The sequence below is a fragment of the Aedes albopictus genome, chromosome 3, assembly GCF_035046485.1.
Source record: "Aedes albopictus strain Foshan chromosome 3, AalbF5, whole genome shotgun sequence".
Classification (NCBI taxonomy): Eukaryota; Metazoa; Arthropoda; class Insecta; order Diptera; family Culicidae; genus Aedes; species Aedes albopictus.
The window spans coordinates 427474625-427491770 of NC_085138.1; the positions used below are offsets into that span (position 1 = coordinate 427474625).

A 17146-nucleotide genomic window follows, 5' to 3' on the forward strand; every position below is an offset into this window, starting at 1 on the left:
CTTCGACGAACACCTGAATGACGAAGAGAATGTAAGCATGGGGGATCAAGGCAGCGGAGGATACGACTGTGTTGGCGCAGCAGAGGACGCGAACGAACCAACTCCCATGTTGAGGGAAGTTAAGGATGCCATCCACCAGCGCAAAAACAACAAAGCGGCTGGTAAGGACGGTATCGCAGCAGAACTCATCAAGATGGACCCGGAAAAGTTGGCCACCTGTCTGCACCAGTTAGTAGTCAAGATCTGGGAAACCGAACAGCTACCGGAGGAGTGGAAGGAAGGGATAATCTGTCCCATCCACAAGAAAGGCGACAAGTTAATGTGTGAGAATTTTCGAGCGATCACCATTTTGAATGCCGCCTACAAAGTGCTATCCCAGATCATCTTCCGTCGTCTTTCACCTGAAGTAAATGAGTTTGTGGGAATTTACCAAGCCGGTTTCATCGACGGCCGGTCGACAACGGACCAGATCTTCACCGTACGGCAAATCCTCCAGAAATGCCGTAAATACCAGGTCCCAACGCACCACCTATTTATCGACTTCAAGGCGGCATACGACAGTATCGACCGCACAGAGCTATGAAAAATCATGGACGAGAACAGCTTTCCCGGGTAGCTTACCAGACTGATAAGAGCAACGATGGACGGTGTGCACAACAGCGTAAGGATTTCGAGTGAACTATCCAGTTCATTTGAATCTCGACGGGGATTACGTCAATGTGATGGACTTTCCTGCCTAGTTTTCAGCCAATTTGTTTGTTTTGCGGATGACATGGATATTATTGCTAGAACATTTGGAACGGTGGCAGAACAGTACATCCGCCTGAAACGTGAAGCAGCAAAGGTCGGACTGGTGGTGAATGCGGCTAAGACAAAGTACATGCAGGTAGGTGGGACTGAGCGAGACAGGACAAGCCTTGGCAGCAATGTTACGATAGACGGGGATATTTTCAAGGTGGTAGAAGAATTCGTCTACCTCGGTTCCTTGCCAACGGCTGACAAAAACGTGAGCCATGAAATACGAAGGCGCATCATCAGTGGAAGTCGTGCCTACTATAGGCTCCAGAAGAAACTGCGGTCAAAAAAGATTCACCCCCGCACCAAATGTACCATGTACAAGGGCCCATATAGCCGAGGCGGTAAACGCACGGGTATTCAGCATGACCATGCTGAGGGTGACGGGTTCGATTCCCGGGTCGGTCCAGGATCTTTTCGTAAAGGAAATTTCCTTGACTTCCTTGGGCATAGAGTATCTTCGTGCCTGCCACACGATATACACATGCAAAATGGTCATTGGCAGAGGAAGCTCTCAGTTAAAAACTGTGGAAGTGCTCATAGAACACTAAGCTGATAAGCAGGCTTTGTCCCAGTGAGGACGTTACGCCAAGAAGAGAGAGAGAGAGAGACAAGACGCTAATAAGACCGCTGGTTCTCTAGAGGGCACGAGACATGGATGATGCTCGAGGAGGACCTACAAGCACTCGAAGTTTTCAAGCGATGCATGCTAAGGACGATCTTCGGCGGTGTGCAGGAGAATGGTGTGTGGCGGCGAAGAATGAACCATGAGCTTACTGCACTCTACGGTGAACCCAACATCCTGAAAGTGGCCTAAGCGGGATGGATACGGTGGGCAGGGCATGTTGCAAGAATGCCGGACAACAACCTTTCAAAGTTGGTGTTTGCTAACCATCTGGTTGGTACAAGAAGGCATGGGGCGCAGGGAGCACGATGGGCCGACCAGGTGGAGCGTGGTCTGGCGAGCGTTGAGCGTGACCGACGTTGAAGAGCTGCAGCTGCAAATCGAGTATTATGGCGGTAAATTGTTGATTCAGTGTTATCATGAATTTGATGTTGAACTAAATAAATGAATGCATGGATATAAAAATTTAAAAGTGCTTAGACACTCAATGTTTGTTGAAAAAAGGATATTAACTAGAAACCCTGTTTTATTCACGAGTTTCTAATACTCTTCGGCCGGACAGAGTATTAAAACTCGTGATACCACTTGAACTAAAGAATCCAAATGGTCGAATAACGTGTCCGCAACACTCTTCCCTAGCAGAAATTTCAAAATCACTTTCATCATCCCCAACTACGCCATCACTAGAAAACTGACGACAAGCCAACCAAACGCGACCATCAACGGCAGCCAACACGCGCAGCAGCAGCAGCAGAAGCAACCATCAGTACGGCTTTAGTCACACCAAATTACTTCCACCGTTGCGTTGCGTAGCGTAGCGTTACTCGTCTCCCCGTTTATGGTTGTCTGCCCGGCTTCTAATCAGTCTCAAGTAAATGTGATTCCTGTTAAAAATATATCTCCCACCCTTCCTGAATTCACCACCCAACAACGATTTCAGTGATGATGGTGGGTAGGTTGACGACTACTCCAGTCTCAAAAATGATGACGCTGATAAGGGCAATAGAAAGCACCTGCGCGCCCGGCGGACGGACGGACGGACGGACGGGCGGCTACTCATTTCTAGCAGCAGAAACACTTACCTGTAGTTGCCAAAGTCGGACTGCTGAAAGTTTCGAATGTTCAGCGTGTATTTGTCACCCTTGGAGAACATGGCCCGGCGGTCGTTGGGATCCAGGAGGAACGAATTCTGGTACCACAGCATCTGTGCGTGGGTAAAAACGAAATGTGGGGAAAATAAAATGTGATTAGAGTTGGTTGGAAGTGAATCAGAAATGATCGTTATGGGTTGGGCGGTGAAGGTTTACTAGAAAAGGATACGTTTTTGACAAGCGTGGAAGCATTCGATAAGATTCTACGGAAAGGTTGTTAAGAAATTCTTCTCAGATTTTATCTCTCTTACACTGAATTTATTTTCAGTGGAGCCTTGATTATTGAGTATCTAAAGGGAGGTGCGATGTTTAAAATACATTTAATCTATATCGGAATGAACACAAACTGTGCAAACACCTTTCGGCAAAATATACAATTTGGCAACTTTTTTTTGCAAAACGCTTCCCAAAGAATGTCCCTACTTTGTGTTAGTCTCTGTCGTACATTAATTAAAAACTTCATCCCTGAGAGTCGGTTAGTTCTTCCCCAGAAAACCCACAGTATGACTAGTATGCTGGTAGGTGACGTGACGGAGGCCCGGGGGGATGCCGCAGCAAGTGTGCTGATGGAAGCGCAACTTTGAGAAACACAAGTTTCCACCCCAGTTTAACTAGCAAAAATTTATTTAACTCGATACGTCGAGCTCCTAACTCTGGCAGTAGTTTGTTTTAGGGTACCGGTGCGTACGGAGCTCAACTCTTCCAATCTGATGAGTTTGCCTTGGCGAATGGAGTAGTTTTTTTTTCTTTCCCACTCCGTCCACATTTTTTTCCACTATTCCCATTATGACGAGTGCAAAAATCAACTTCACCGAGTAGGGGAATTCCCGCCTGCACACAGTTTCTTCTTGTACGGAAGGTGTGAATGGAATGGAATTAGCACTGCATTAAAACCACCCCGGGATGGCGTGGCGGCGTTCGTGGCTTGAATTATGCTCGGTTCGGGGGCTCGGAAAAAGATAATGGATTGTTCTTTGCTGGGCTGGGTTGGGTGCTGGAGAGCGAAAGGGACCTAATTAAAATGTAGATATGCAAAGTGTGGATCGGACCCTGGTGCGGTACCGAACCGGGTATGGAAAATTCAGAATTAAAACTTAATTTGATTGTCATTTAATCTCGTCTATTGTGGGAAGTTCGTGAACCGTGTTAAAAGAGAGTAAAATAATAAAAAAGGATGAGCTTTTTTGGTAAAAAGAAAAGCTACGAACTGAATTTGATAACTTGAAGGTAGAGAATATTTAAGGAATGAATTTAAACCTATTGTTCTTTAATTTTAACTTCAAGGCAAAAGTTCTTAAGATCCCAGTACACAGGGTCAAATATTTGTCCAGAAAGAAACCAATGCTCAAACATCTTTTTTGACTCGATCAAAATTTCATTAGTGCCAAATAAATGTTGTTTCTTGAGCACTATCCTTGTCAAATATTTTACCCTGTTTTCTTATAACCTTGAATCAAATCTTTCGAATAAATATTAGCAGTTTTAACGAAATATTAACATTAACTAGATATGGGTGTTTATATTTTAACTGGAGGAAGACTGCCTCATTCAATTGTTAAAATAATTAACGATATAAATTGAGAAGAAGTAGAAGCTATCCAGTAATTGTCTAGATCCAGAAATTCCTTACACTTCCCATTGCGTTAAATTCAATTTTTTTATAAAAACAAAACATATTTAGCGGAAGTCGGGAATCCAAATGTTAGACGCATCCTTAATAATAATGTTTTTTTATTATTATTATAGAGGTTTCGAACCTTCTGGTTCATTCGCCTCTGAAATAATAATCCCAAGTTACAATTTCCATTGCTGATTGGTTTTGTTTGATTTTTGTTAGGGTTTTATTACAGCAATAATTAAAACTCGCAGTTTTATGACAGCCTTTATGAAAACCATTGCTAAAATGTTTTGTAGTATACTTGAAGATATCCATGGAGACAGATTTTAAGAGTAAACAAAACTTTCCGATTTGTAAACCTTCTGGCAATCATTATTACCACAATAAAACTGTTAAAACTCTCAACAGATGGCGATCCGTTCGATTAGTAACGACATCTGTTGGTGGAAAAGCAGAACTACGACATTTCTAGGTTTATTCGAAGACTACTTTATCAAGAAGACATGCATCTCTGTTGTTTTCCCTTACTAACGGCATGCGACACCGACGGCACCGCCGCCTGTTGAGCTAAGGTGGTACCTTTGTATAAAAGTGTAAGAATGTATTGGTGCGAGTATGCAGATTTACACACACTATCATAAATGCTTTCACCTTAAGCCGTGGTGGCGCTGCTAACAGTGACTCCCGATTTTGAGCAGTGCTGCAAGTCTTCTTGATAAAGTGGTCTTCGGTTTATTGCAGTCATCATAAAAGTAAACTTGCTTTCGTTTTATTTTCGCTGATAATGGTTGTCGCCATATTGAATAATTAGCTAACGTGAAAGGAAAATAGTTAATTTTGCTCAAATAAGCATTGAATTCATAGTTTGCCACCATTTCCATAACATGCTCACATAAATAAACTCTCTCTGCTGAGTTTTTTTGTGACTCGAGATAGTTTTACTAAATAAACAAATTGATTCATTTCATTCCAAGATGATAATATTCACTATTTTTGAGGCGCATTAATTTTATGATTCTACAATCCCAATATTCACGGTAAAATTGAATTAAAACGGTTTTATTGCTTCTCTTAATGCGGTTTGCAGAGCCTCTCCGAGAGTGGTCCACTTAGCCGGAAGATGCTCTTAAAGAGGTTATCAAGAGGTTTTGATATATAAATCAGTTTTATTGCAAGTTTTATAAAATTGGTCATGAAGATCTCTTGTAGAGCCGAACAAAACTTAAAATGTTACTTGGGAATGTATCTATAACAAACATATCAGATTTTTATTTTAAAATTTCTTGAGAGTTTTAGAAAGATTTTGAAGGGGTTTCTGGGGGCTCCAGGGAGGCAACCCCTGAAATCCGTAGAACATAATGTGGCTGCTTGTGTATCACATTCGAGACACACTGGCGGAGTTGCTATTTATGTCAAAGAATCAGTTCAGTACAAGCTTCTATTAAACGAGGCTTGTGAAAGCAATTGGCTCTTAGGCATCGCAGTTTTACGTGGCATGAAGATGGGTAATTATGGTGTTTATATCACTCTCCCAGTGCTAATGACCAGCGTTTTATTCAAATTTTGGAAAACTGGCTTGAGACGTTTTTAGATTCAGGTAAATGTAATGTACTTGCTGGCGACTTTTATATCAATTGGTGTGACAATCCGAATTCGAATCATTTGAAACGGCTAGCGGACTTTTATAATTTGAAACAATAAGTAAATGATTTTACGCGTATTGCTCAACACAGCAAAACTCTAATTGACCATGTTTATTCAAATTGTAATACTGTAAATGTTGTTGTAAGTCCAGAATTAAAAATAACTGACCATGAAGCTTTAGTAATTAATATTGACGAAAATGACAGAGAGGATTGTAATGTTGTAAAATTAAAGTGTTGGAAGAAGTACTCAAAACAAGCACTTTCGAGTCTTGTTGCAAGAGGTGTGGATTTTCATGCTAACGACGGTTCTTTAGATCGGAAATCAGCTGTTCTAACTGACGTCTTGAAAACCTGTACCAATCAACTAGTCGAAAATAAAGTTGTTACATTAAAAAATACGAACAGCTGGTACAATTTATTGGATCTACTGCGTCTTAAACGCAAAAGAGACAAATTGTACAAAAAATGGCGAAGAAATGAAAATTTTAGAAATTGGCAAAGGTACAAGGTCGCGCGCAATAAATACTCGCAATTGGTTAAACAAACTCGTTGCGAGTATGTTCAGAGGAAAATTGATCAGCATCAAAACAACAGCAAAGAGTTATGGAACATTTTAAAGTCATTGTTAAAACCTAGTCTGAACAAGTTATAGCGAGTAGATTTAATGAATATTTCATCGATAGTGTTTTATCTATTAATCAATCAATTGAATTAGTAGATAAGCCTGACGAAATACAACAGCCGATTAGCATCAATAGTATATTTGAATCTTTTCACCCAATAACTTTGGAAGAACTAAAAAATATTTGCTTTTCTATGGGCAAAACGGCTGGCGTAGATATTGTAAATGCGAGAGTAATACAGGATTGCTTTGATGTCATTGGTCACAATCTGCTGGACCTGATTAATGAATCGTTACAAACTGGGCACGTGCCGCACGTTTGGAAGGAATCCATAGTGATTCCAATTCAAAAAGTTGCTGGAACGATTAAAGCCGAAGAGTTTCGTCCCATCAATATGTTGCACATATTAGAAACAATTTTGGAACTTGTTGTAAAAGGCCAGCTGTTAGCATATCTAAATAGTAATAATTTGCTAATACCAGAGCAATCGGGATATCGGGAAGGTCATTCCTGTGAAACCGCATTGAACTTGGTGCTAGCGAAATGGAAAGAAAATGTAGAGCGTAAAGATACTATTGTTGCTGTTTTTTTGGATCTGAAACGCGCTTTTGAAACGATTTCTCGGCCCTTGTTGTTGGAAACAATGAAGCGCTTTGGAATTTCGGGTTCTGCATACAGATGGTTCGAAAGCTATTTGTCTGACAGAACTCAACGGACTGTTTTTAATGATTCGATTTCGAGCCCCGTGGTTAACAGCCTAGGCGTGCCACAGGGGAATGTATTAGGGCCCGTTTTATTCATTATGTACATCAATGACATGCGACGAGTCTTACGGTTTTGCGATATTAATGTTTTTGCCGATGATACCGTGATATTCATTGCAGCAAAAGATTTGAGGGAAGCCGTTTCACATATGAATGCAGATTTACGTTCTCTGAGTAAATGGTTGAAGTACAAACAGCTGAAATTGAACATTAGTAAAACTAAATTCATAGTCATTTCGCGGAGTCGAGTTAACTCTGAAGTCTCTGTAGAAATTGATGGTGAGACAATTGATCGCGTGCGCGAAATTAAATATCTTGGCGTGATTATTGATGACAGACTAAAGTTTGACGCTCACATCGACAATGTCATCAAGAAAATAGCCAAAAAGTATGGTATTCTATGTCGATTAAAAAACGATTTGACTATTGCTAGTAAAATACAGTTGTACAAATCAATCATTTCTCCACACATTGAGTTCTGCCCGTCCGTTTTGTTTTTAGCTAATGAAACACAAATATCAAGGCTACAGCGTTTGCAAAATAAAATAATGCGGTTGATTTTAAGATGTAACAGATTCACTTCCTCAACTTTTTTGTTGGACGCCCTTCAGTGGTTGTCAGTGAAGCAAAGAATTGTGTATTTAACGTTGGTGTTCATTTTTAAATTAAAGAATGGTATGCTGCCTAGATATTTGTGTGACCGAATTGAAAGAGGAAGTGACATTCATAGTTATAACACTAGAAACGCGGATCAAATACGAACACCCCACTTTTTGCATGGTGCTTCACAAAATTCCTTGTACTATAAAGGTATAAATGTTTTCAATTCGATGCCTGACCACATCACGAATGCAGCAACTCTATCACAGTTTAAGAGACTATGTATTTCACACGTAAAAGCTGCTTTTTGAACAGCTACTCTGTTGACTTTTTATTCTTGACTAGATTTTGTATCTTGGCGAAGTTTACCAACGGATATTTTTGTGGACAATTTATATTTTGTAATAGGAGGCACGAACAAACTATAATGGTCGCCCCGATGGGATGATGGATTTTATATTTGTTGACGTAGTATTATTAACTGAACTTATTTTGTGTAGTCTACACAAGTTTGAGTCTCGCGCGTGGTGACAGGTATAAATGACATTTTTGTATTTATTTATCATATGGAATATTTGTACTGCTGAAGGATTCTGTAGATTAGTAGTGAGTCGTCTAGTTGAATGTCGGGAATTTCTTGAGAATGAGAATATTGCCGACTGTTTTGACATCGCGCGAACGTTATCAATCCTCGCAATATTTTTGATTTTCTGATCTTTCATGATCACTAGTAACGCTTGCAAACATCTGTAGTTAAGAGCAGCAGTATTTTGAAATTTATGTTTTTGCTGTATAGTATGACAAATTATAATGTTGTTTATATCTGTATTAAGAATCAGACCGTATTTCGTTTGCAAATCTGATTTCATTGATCATTATTAATAATTATCTTAAAGATATATCGTCTAGCTCAAACCTTTGTAGGGGTATGTGGCGGGACCATCATCATCATCATCATCAACATTTCTGGAACGCTCCTGAAAACTCCTTGAACCCCTTGAAACGTCTCTGGAATTCTTTTGAAAGCTTTCTGGAATATCCTTGACCCTTCAGAAACTCCCTTAGATGTCATGAAATATTCATGGAACGCGCTGAAATTACAGGAACATTCCTGGAACGCTTAGAAGCCCCATACAACACCCTTGAAACCCCTTCAAACCTCCTGGGACGCTGTTGAAATCCACAAGAACACTCCTGGAATACCACTGAGATCCACAGAAACACTCGGGGATTTTTTTTTATTACCGTACGGTTTTAAGCCGAAGCGTCTCAGATTTTCATGAAACTTTTTCCACGGGCAGGTTTCATGGATATATGAATAAAAAAATTGAGAAAATTCAAGGCCGCCTATTTTCCCGGGAAGCTTAGGTGGATTTTTTATGCTTTCCCATGACACTTCTTACTTTGAAAAATCATAACTCAAGAACAAAGCATAGTAGAAACCAAGTTTTGCAAATTTTCTCAGGAATCCAAAAAAAAATATTAGCTGGAAATAGTTTTCCACGAAATTTCCAAAGTTGAGAAAATTCGTAAAGAAAATCCGGAAAAACTATGCCCGAACACATAAAAAAATTTCAAAAAAAAATTCTGAGAAGGTATTTTTATAAAATTTAATCGCCGAAATTTTTGGATTGCACTTTTTTTCGTTTTGAGTTATGGCCAATTCTGTGAAAAATTTTCAAATGTGCCATATAAGTCTTTCTTTGAAAAATTATAACTCAAAGATGAAGAAGCATCGTGGAAACAAAGTTTTTTTTATGAAAATGAAAGCAAATTTTCTCAGGATACAAAAAAATATATATAGAAAGGAAAAAGTTTTCTACTGTTGAGGAAATTCGTAAAGAAAAGCCAGAAAAACTGTGCCGAAGCTCGTACAAAATTTTCAAAAAAATATTTAAGAGAATGTAGTTTCATAAGCTTTAATCGCTGAAATTTTTGGAATGCACTTTTTTCGTTTCTGAATTATGGTCAATTTGGTGAAAAACTATCTTATCAGAGGATAGACAAACTGTTCAGAACATGCAAAATTTTCACTTCTTGAAAAATGGTCAACTAGCTGTAACTTTTAAAAAATGCATCAAAAGATCTCAAATTTTCACTGTAAGTTTGTCAACTTGTTGTCTATCAATGGTCCATATTTAAGAAAGAACGGGATATTCTACATGAAATTAGAAATAATTCAGAAAAATTTGTGTAAAACTTTTCTCAGTTCATTTTTATTTTGGGTTTCTGAGAAAATTTGCTTTCATTTTCATTAAAAAAAAACTCTGTTTCTACGATGCTTCGTCCTCGAATTATGATTTTTCAATGAAAAGGCTTATATGGCACATATGGTCATTTTTCACAAAATTGGCCATTACTCAAAAATAAAAAAAAGGGAATTCTAAAAATTTTAGCGATTGAAGCTTAAGAAAATACCGTCCCAATTTTTAAAATTTTCCACGAGTTCTGGCATAGATTTTCCGACTTTTCTTTACAAATTTTCTCAACGATGGAATTCCTGAGAAATTTTACTCTCATTTTGTTGTTTCTACGGTGCTGCGTTCTTGAGTTATGATTTTTCAATATAAGTAAGGTACCCCGGGGCAATTGAGAATCCGGGGCAAGTGAGACCTACAGCTATTATTTTTATTTTTATCTATTTTTAAGGCAACCGTTCTTCGTGGAAAACATAGACACCACACCAACAAATACTTTAAATACAAAAATTGTTATCGTTTCCACCATAAAGAAACCATATATGTTATTGTTGTTCATACATAATTTTCAATTCACTAAGTGAGATTAACGTACTCTACTACATTCGTCGTTAAAAAAAGAATAACAAATAAAGTAAAACTTTTCCAGTTTCAAGATAACAATTGGAATGCTTGCAAATTATTTCAAGCGAAAAAGATGTAATTTATTTTCATTTATTATCTTTATTTAACTGCTCTCACTTTCCCCAGTGCATTTCAGCATCTGGGGCAAGTGAGACCTATGAGAGTAAACAAACACAATTTCATAGTTTGATCTAACTTTCTTCAGCTTATGTTGAAGTTCAGACAAAATTGAAGTAAAAATCGGCGTCTTAAGTAATCGACCGATGAATTCTACTTAATAACTTCTATTTTGATGATGAAGCTAGTTTTCAAATCGGTGAAGTCTTGGTGCAAACATATTTTTCTCAAAACCATCTGTTTTTCACATTTTCGTCTATTATTCTATTATTTTTACGTTTTTCGGAGTGTTTCTGAGTGTTAAGAAATCGTTCATAAAACACAAAAAATAGAAAAATGACCTATTTAAATTTCACGATTTAAAAAGTTTTCATTTAATGATCGTAAATTATGTAAGGAAAACCATAACATCTGTGAAACTTGAAAAACCATTTGGTGAGATTAATCAATTATGTAATATGAAAAGCATGTTTTGAAATCTTCATTTAACATTATGGCCCATTTAGTGTAAAAAAAATGGTTTTGCACGAGCTGCTAGAGTTAAATCAACTTTTTCTATCAGTACTTCATTATTATATGTTTTACGTAATTTATGCACGGTACCACAAAACTCTTCCAACACAAATCTCTGAACATAGTTATTCGTATGAGATATTTATATTTACTTATGCTACCTTACAAGCAGCATCTATATTAAGCCATACATATGTACAAAAAATCCGGATAGGTCCCACTTGCCCCGTGAAATGGAGTATATGAAGATGTGCTACACTTTTCGTTATATGCATGATATATAGAATTTGAAAATTTTGAAACAGTTTTATTGCCCGTTAATATGAAGAAATATCCCAACAATGTCTTTTAGAACCATTGAAATTATAAAATTATTTATGTTTAGAATTTTTTGGCATGACAAAATCAAACTAGCACTTTTTTATGTCCCACTTGCCCCGGGGTATCTTAAGTAAGTAAGTGAGTGAGTAAACATCAAGGTAAACAAAAATGTTTCCACCTGAATTTTCCGGTAAAATAGACATCCCTGAATCCCACTCCCGAAGCCCTTTAAAAACTACTGAAATGGACTGTAACGCCCCCAAAACTACTTGACAATCTCTGGAATGCCCCTAATGCCCCTGGAATAGTATGAAGGATAAGCATCAGTTAAAATTCAAGAATAAAAAAAAATCTTGAAACACCCCTGAAGCTCCTGGAACACCGTTGTTATCCCTGGAACGCTCCTGAATCCCTTTTGATGCTCCTGGAATGCTTTAGAACACTCCTGAAACCTCTTGAAAGCCCCTGGAATGCCCCTGAAACTCCTTTGAATATCTTTGATGCTCCTGGAATGACCCTGAAATCACTTGCAAACCCTGAATCAGTGGAGTAGAAATGGCTTCACTATCGTGCCCAGTTATAAATTATTCCAGAAAACCCCCTCCTTGCATTATTATGTCACGAAATGATTGTGTAACGATCGCGGGAAGAACATTAATGCAGGAATTTCTTTATGAGTTCAGCAAGAATTCTTCTTGAAATTTTTAAAAAAATATCCAGGAATACCTCCGAGGACACCGCCAGAAATTCCTGTTGGGATTCTTGGTATCCCTTAAGAACGCATGCTTGGAAACTTCATCAGAGGTTTCTCCAGAGATTCTTTCAGGAACTCCCCCAGGAATTTTCCCTGAGACTGCTTCAAGAGTTTCTCAAGTAATTTCTTAAAGGGTTGATCTTCACACTGACGCACAGGTTTCCACAGAAATTATTTTCGGGATTCCTCCTTAGATTCCTTAAGGGGTTCTACAGGAAATTCCTTTAAGGATTGCTACAAAAGCTCATGCTTGTATTTCTAGCAATTCCTTCAGGAACATTGGCAGTTTTTTTTTTCTAAAATTTTAGAAGTCTGAAGTTTTTTACCAAAAAATCATCTTTAAATTTCTGAGTTTTTTTTTTTTAATGCACTTCCAGGAGACTTTTTGCACAAAGATTCGGAGATGCTTTCAGATATTTCGCTAAGGTTTTCATTCGAAATTAGATTTGTTTTTTGCAGAAACTGTTCAGAAAAGATAGCTTGAGATTCTCCAGAGGTTTCTTTAGTTTTTTCTCCATTCATTCAGGATTTTGTTCGGACTTGTATTTAGAAATCTTTCTAGATATTTTCCAAAGATTTTTCGGCAAATTGCTCTTTAGTTTTCTCCAAAAGTTCCTTCAGACATAATGCCAGGCATTGCTTTGGATTTATTCAAACCTATTTCAGGGTTTTTTTTTCAGGTTTTTTTTTGCCAAAGATTCTCTTAATTGATTAGCATTTTTCAAGGATTTTTTCCAGGCCTAAGGTATTTCTATGAAGGCATTCATAGAAATACCTAAGTCTTGAAAAAAATCCTTGAAAAATGCTAATTAATTAAGAGAATCTTTGGCAGAGGATTTTCCAGATCTTTCAGGTATTATTTCAAAATTTATTTTTTTTTTATTTTTTCAGCGGTTCTCCTTAAAATTGCTTCAGAAAATATCTTTAGAAAATGTATGGAAAATTGAATGGAAAATTGTATGGGAAAGAAATTCTTCCGGGGGTCTCCAACAATTCTTCGAAGGATTCCTTCAGAAAATCCTTAAGGGATCCCTCAAAAAATTCATAGAAGGATTTCTTCTAAAAATTACACCAATACCAATGTCTGGGATTTCTGCAGATCCTCTATAGATTTTTCAGGAATCCTTACAGAAACTTCTCAAGCATTTTTTTTCCATAGAATTACTTGCAGATTTCTTCGAGAAGTCTCTCAAGATTTTTTTCAGAGAAATAAGAAGATATCTTGTGGTGTTTCTACAGATATTATCCTAGACATTCTCCTAGGTATTCGTGCAGGAATGGATCAAGGGATTATTTTAAAAATTTCTTCAGGCGTTTTTATCATAGAAATCCTCAATCTTAGAATGTCTTTTCAAAGTTTCCAAAGCTTTATCCAGGTTTTTTTTAAGGTATTTCTAGAAGCAATCTTTCCGGGATTTCTTAGAAATCCTTTCAGAGATTCTTTAAAAACCGAATTATTATTTTTTGTGAAATTTTCCAAAGAACTTCTGAAAAAATCTGCAGGGATATCTGAAGGCACCGCAAGAGTTATTACTGATCTTACTGCAAGGGCAATTTCTAACAATAATTCCTTGGAGCAATTTCTGCAGGAATCACTGAAGGAATTCCTGTAAGAACTCTTGGAGAAATAATCGAATTTTCAAAGTAATCCCTGTAGAATTTGTAATTTTTTTTTTAGAAATTCTGAAAAATTCCATGGAAGAACTTTTGAAGAAATCTCTTGCTTAATTTTTTAAAGGAATATCTACAATTTTGAAGAAATCTCTGGAGATAAAAATAACTTCTCAAAGGAGATTCATACGGAACTCCGGCAGGAATTTCAAAGAAAAAAAAAACCTGAAGAAATTACTGAAGAAATCTTCGAAATCCCAAGGTTCTCAAAGAAATCTACCTAATAGCATCTCTAAAGCATTTTCTGGATAAACTGTTCTGAGAATATTTGTAAAAAACAAATGCGTTAGAGAAATCCGGGAACAATTTCTGAAACAAAAAATCGCTGGAGGAGCTTCTGAAGCACACCTTGTTAGATTTGAAGACCGAGTTCCTGGAGTAATTTCTAAAGGAATCCGTGGAAGATTTTTGGAAGAAGGATTTTCGTAGACTCTGAATCCTTCGACATCTTTATGTGAAAATCTCATAAAGGTTTTTTTGCCTTTCTCGTACACCAAGGTGTACCGAAAGGCTATATGTTCACTCCATAAATTAAATCTTGATAGAACCCCCGGAGGACCAAGTCTTATATACCAATCGACTCAGCTCGATGAGTTGAGATGATGTCTGTGTGTGTGTATGTGTGTGTGTATGTATGTATGTGTGTGTGTGTGTGCGTGTGTATGTGTGTATGTGTACAAAAATGTCACCTCACTTTTGGATAGTAAATATCATCCGATTTCAACGCTTTATGTTACAATCGACGCGGAATATTGTCCCATTGTTTCCTATTGAAAATGGTTCGAATCGGTCCAGCCGTTCCGGAGTTATGGCCATTTAGGTGTTCCGGACCGGTACCCCAGGAAAGGGCCAGATATGAAATTGCAACAAACCCATGCATGCGACCCATCAAACCACGGCATTTGCGATTATCTGATTAACGGTAAGCAGGAAAATTGTCGCAGACTATATCTGAACCGGTAGTGTTCCGGAACCGGTTCCGGGTGTCCCGCCGGAAGTGGCCAAATATAAAAGTGAAACAAACCCATGTGTGCGACACATATAATCACCGCTTTTTCTGTAACCTGATGAGTGATAAACAGGAAAATAGTCTCTGACCATATCTGATCTGGTAGTGTTCCAGAACCGGTTCCGGGTATCCCGCCGGAAGTGGCCAAATATAAAAGTGAACCAAACACATGCATGCGACACATCAAATCGCAGCTTTTTCTATAACCTGATGAACGGTAAATAGGAAAATAGTCGTGCACTATATCTGAACCGGTAGTGTTACGGAACCGGTTTCGGATCATATCTGAACCGGTAGCATCCCGAAACCAGTTCCTGATGTCCCGCCGGAAGTGGCCTAATTCATACATGTGACACATCAAATCGTAGCCTTTTCGATAACTTGTACGATCAGCAAAAAAATAAGCAAAGCCCACCTGTAACCTGATGAGTGATAAACAGGAAAATAGTCTCTGACCATATCTGATCTGGTAGTGTTCCAGAACCGGTTCCGGGTATCCCGCCGGAAGTGGCCAAATATAAAAGTGAACCAAACACATGCATGCGACACATCAAATCGCAGCTTTTTCTATAACCTGATGAACGTCAAATCGCTTTTTTGTCAGTAACCTGATGCATGGATAATAAGAAAATAGGCACAGTCCATAGAAGTTACCTCCGGTAGTGTTTTTAATTCCGGGTAACCTGATTAACAGTTTTCATAAACTCAGACCACATTTAAATATATCGTTAATGTTCCGGAATCATTTCCGGGGGTCTCGTAAGCAATACAAAATAGACTGAGAATACATAAGAGGCTACCGGTGGTGTTGCAGAAGCAGCGTTGGGTGCTTCAGCGGAATTACGAAAGTGAACTAAATCAATGCAGGCGATGGATATGTGTAAGAGAACCAAAAACCTAAAAAAAAACTAAAGCGATTTCGTTAAATCGCACAATTTTTGATTCCTGAGACGTAAATTTACCGTAGGATGGGTCAACGTTGTATGGAAAAATTAGAATTTAAGCGCATCAGCCCCAAACATTCTTTTAAATCTTTATTTGCGTCTATAATTACTGCGCAAAATTTTGATGCGACTGGAGGGCGAGCACTGTAATGTTGTTTATATTTGAATGTGATATAGCATTGCCAATTCAAATTACTCCATTACAAATTTTACATGGATCTTGTAACCAATGATAATAAAATATAGCATAAAGTGTGCAGATGAAACTTTGTCAAAGTGATCTGTGAAAAAGGTAAATCCTGGCTAGTAATTGTCATCTTGGTATGAATCAGTCTCCAGTGAAGGTGGTCAAGCAGTCAACTAAAAGGTCTGATACTTTCGGCTTTGCCCATACGTTGAACATAACGTCGGAATAAGTGCCCCAATTCGATGATAACCTTGAATTTCTAAATGAAGTATTCTCATGATTCAGAAATTCGTAGGTGGTACAGTCCCAGATCGCCGTTATGAGCATTTCCTCCTTCTCGTCCGTTACCAAAGCACAGAGATTTGGGGCTGATCACTGACTCTAAGGCAAGATTGATTGCGTCGACGGAAAGATTATGAGTACATATTCGACGAGAAAGGCACTATCACCACTAGGTGGATTAATCTGGGTTTTTTTTTTGAAAGAAACGTCCAGGGACATTTTTAAAAGATTCCCTGGAATAATTTATAAAGGAATATTTGAAAGACTTTCTGAAAGATCTGTCGAAGATTTTCTTTGAGAAAATTCTTGTAGAGCCTTTGACTTTCTTAAAGAATCGCTGAAAGCATTTCTAACGGTACCCTTGAAAGATTACTGGAAATAATACATATTCAGATTTCCGGAAAAAAACCTATGGAGGAATTGCTAAGGATTTCCTGGAAGCTTTTCTAGAGAAAGTTTTGGCGAAATTTATGTAAGATCTTCAACGAAAATTGATAAGAAAATTCCGGAGGAAATTCTGATGCAATCCATGGAAGATGTTCTAAAGAACTTTCATAAGAAATCTGTGGAGGACTTTTCGAAAGGAACCTAAAAACATTTTTGCTGTATAAGAGTGTTTGTTCCACTCTTAAGGACAGACTTGTTAGAATCCCAAAATGGCCGTCACAATGGCCGACTTTGACACCTACTCACGATTTCGAGGG

The 17146-nt window shown here is 38.0% G+C and overlaps 1 protein-coding gene across 1 annotated transcript in view; it reads right to left on the reverse strand.

Moving 5' to 3' along the window:
• Positions 1-17146, reverse strand: part of LOC109415401 (peroxidasin homolog) — a 567856-nt gene that overhangs the window by 120174 nt on the left and 430536 nt on the right. The window contains exon 8 of the mRNA XM_062856469.1: positions 2503-2624. Within this exon, the coding sequence (XP_062712453.1) occupies positions 2503-2624 (122 nt within the window). The remainder of the gene's footprint in view (positions 1-2502; positions 2625-17146) is intronic.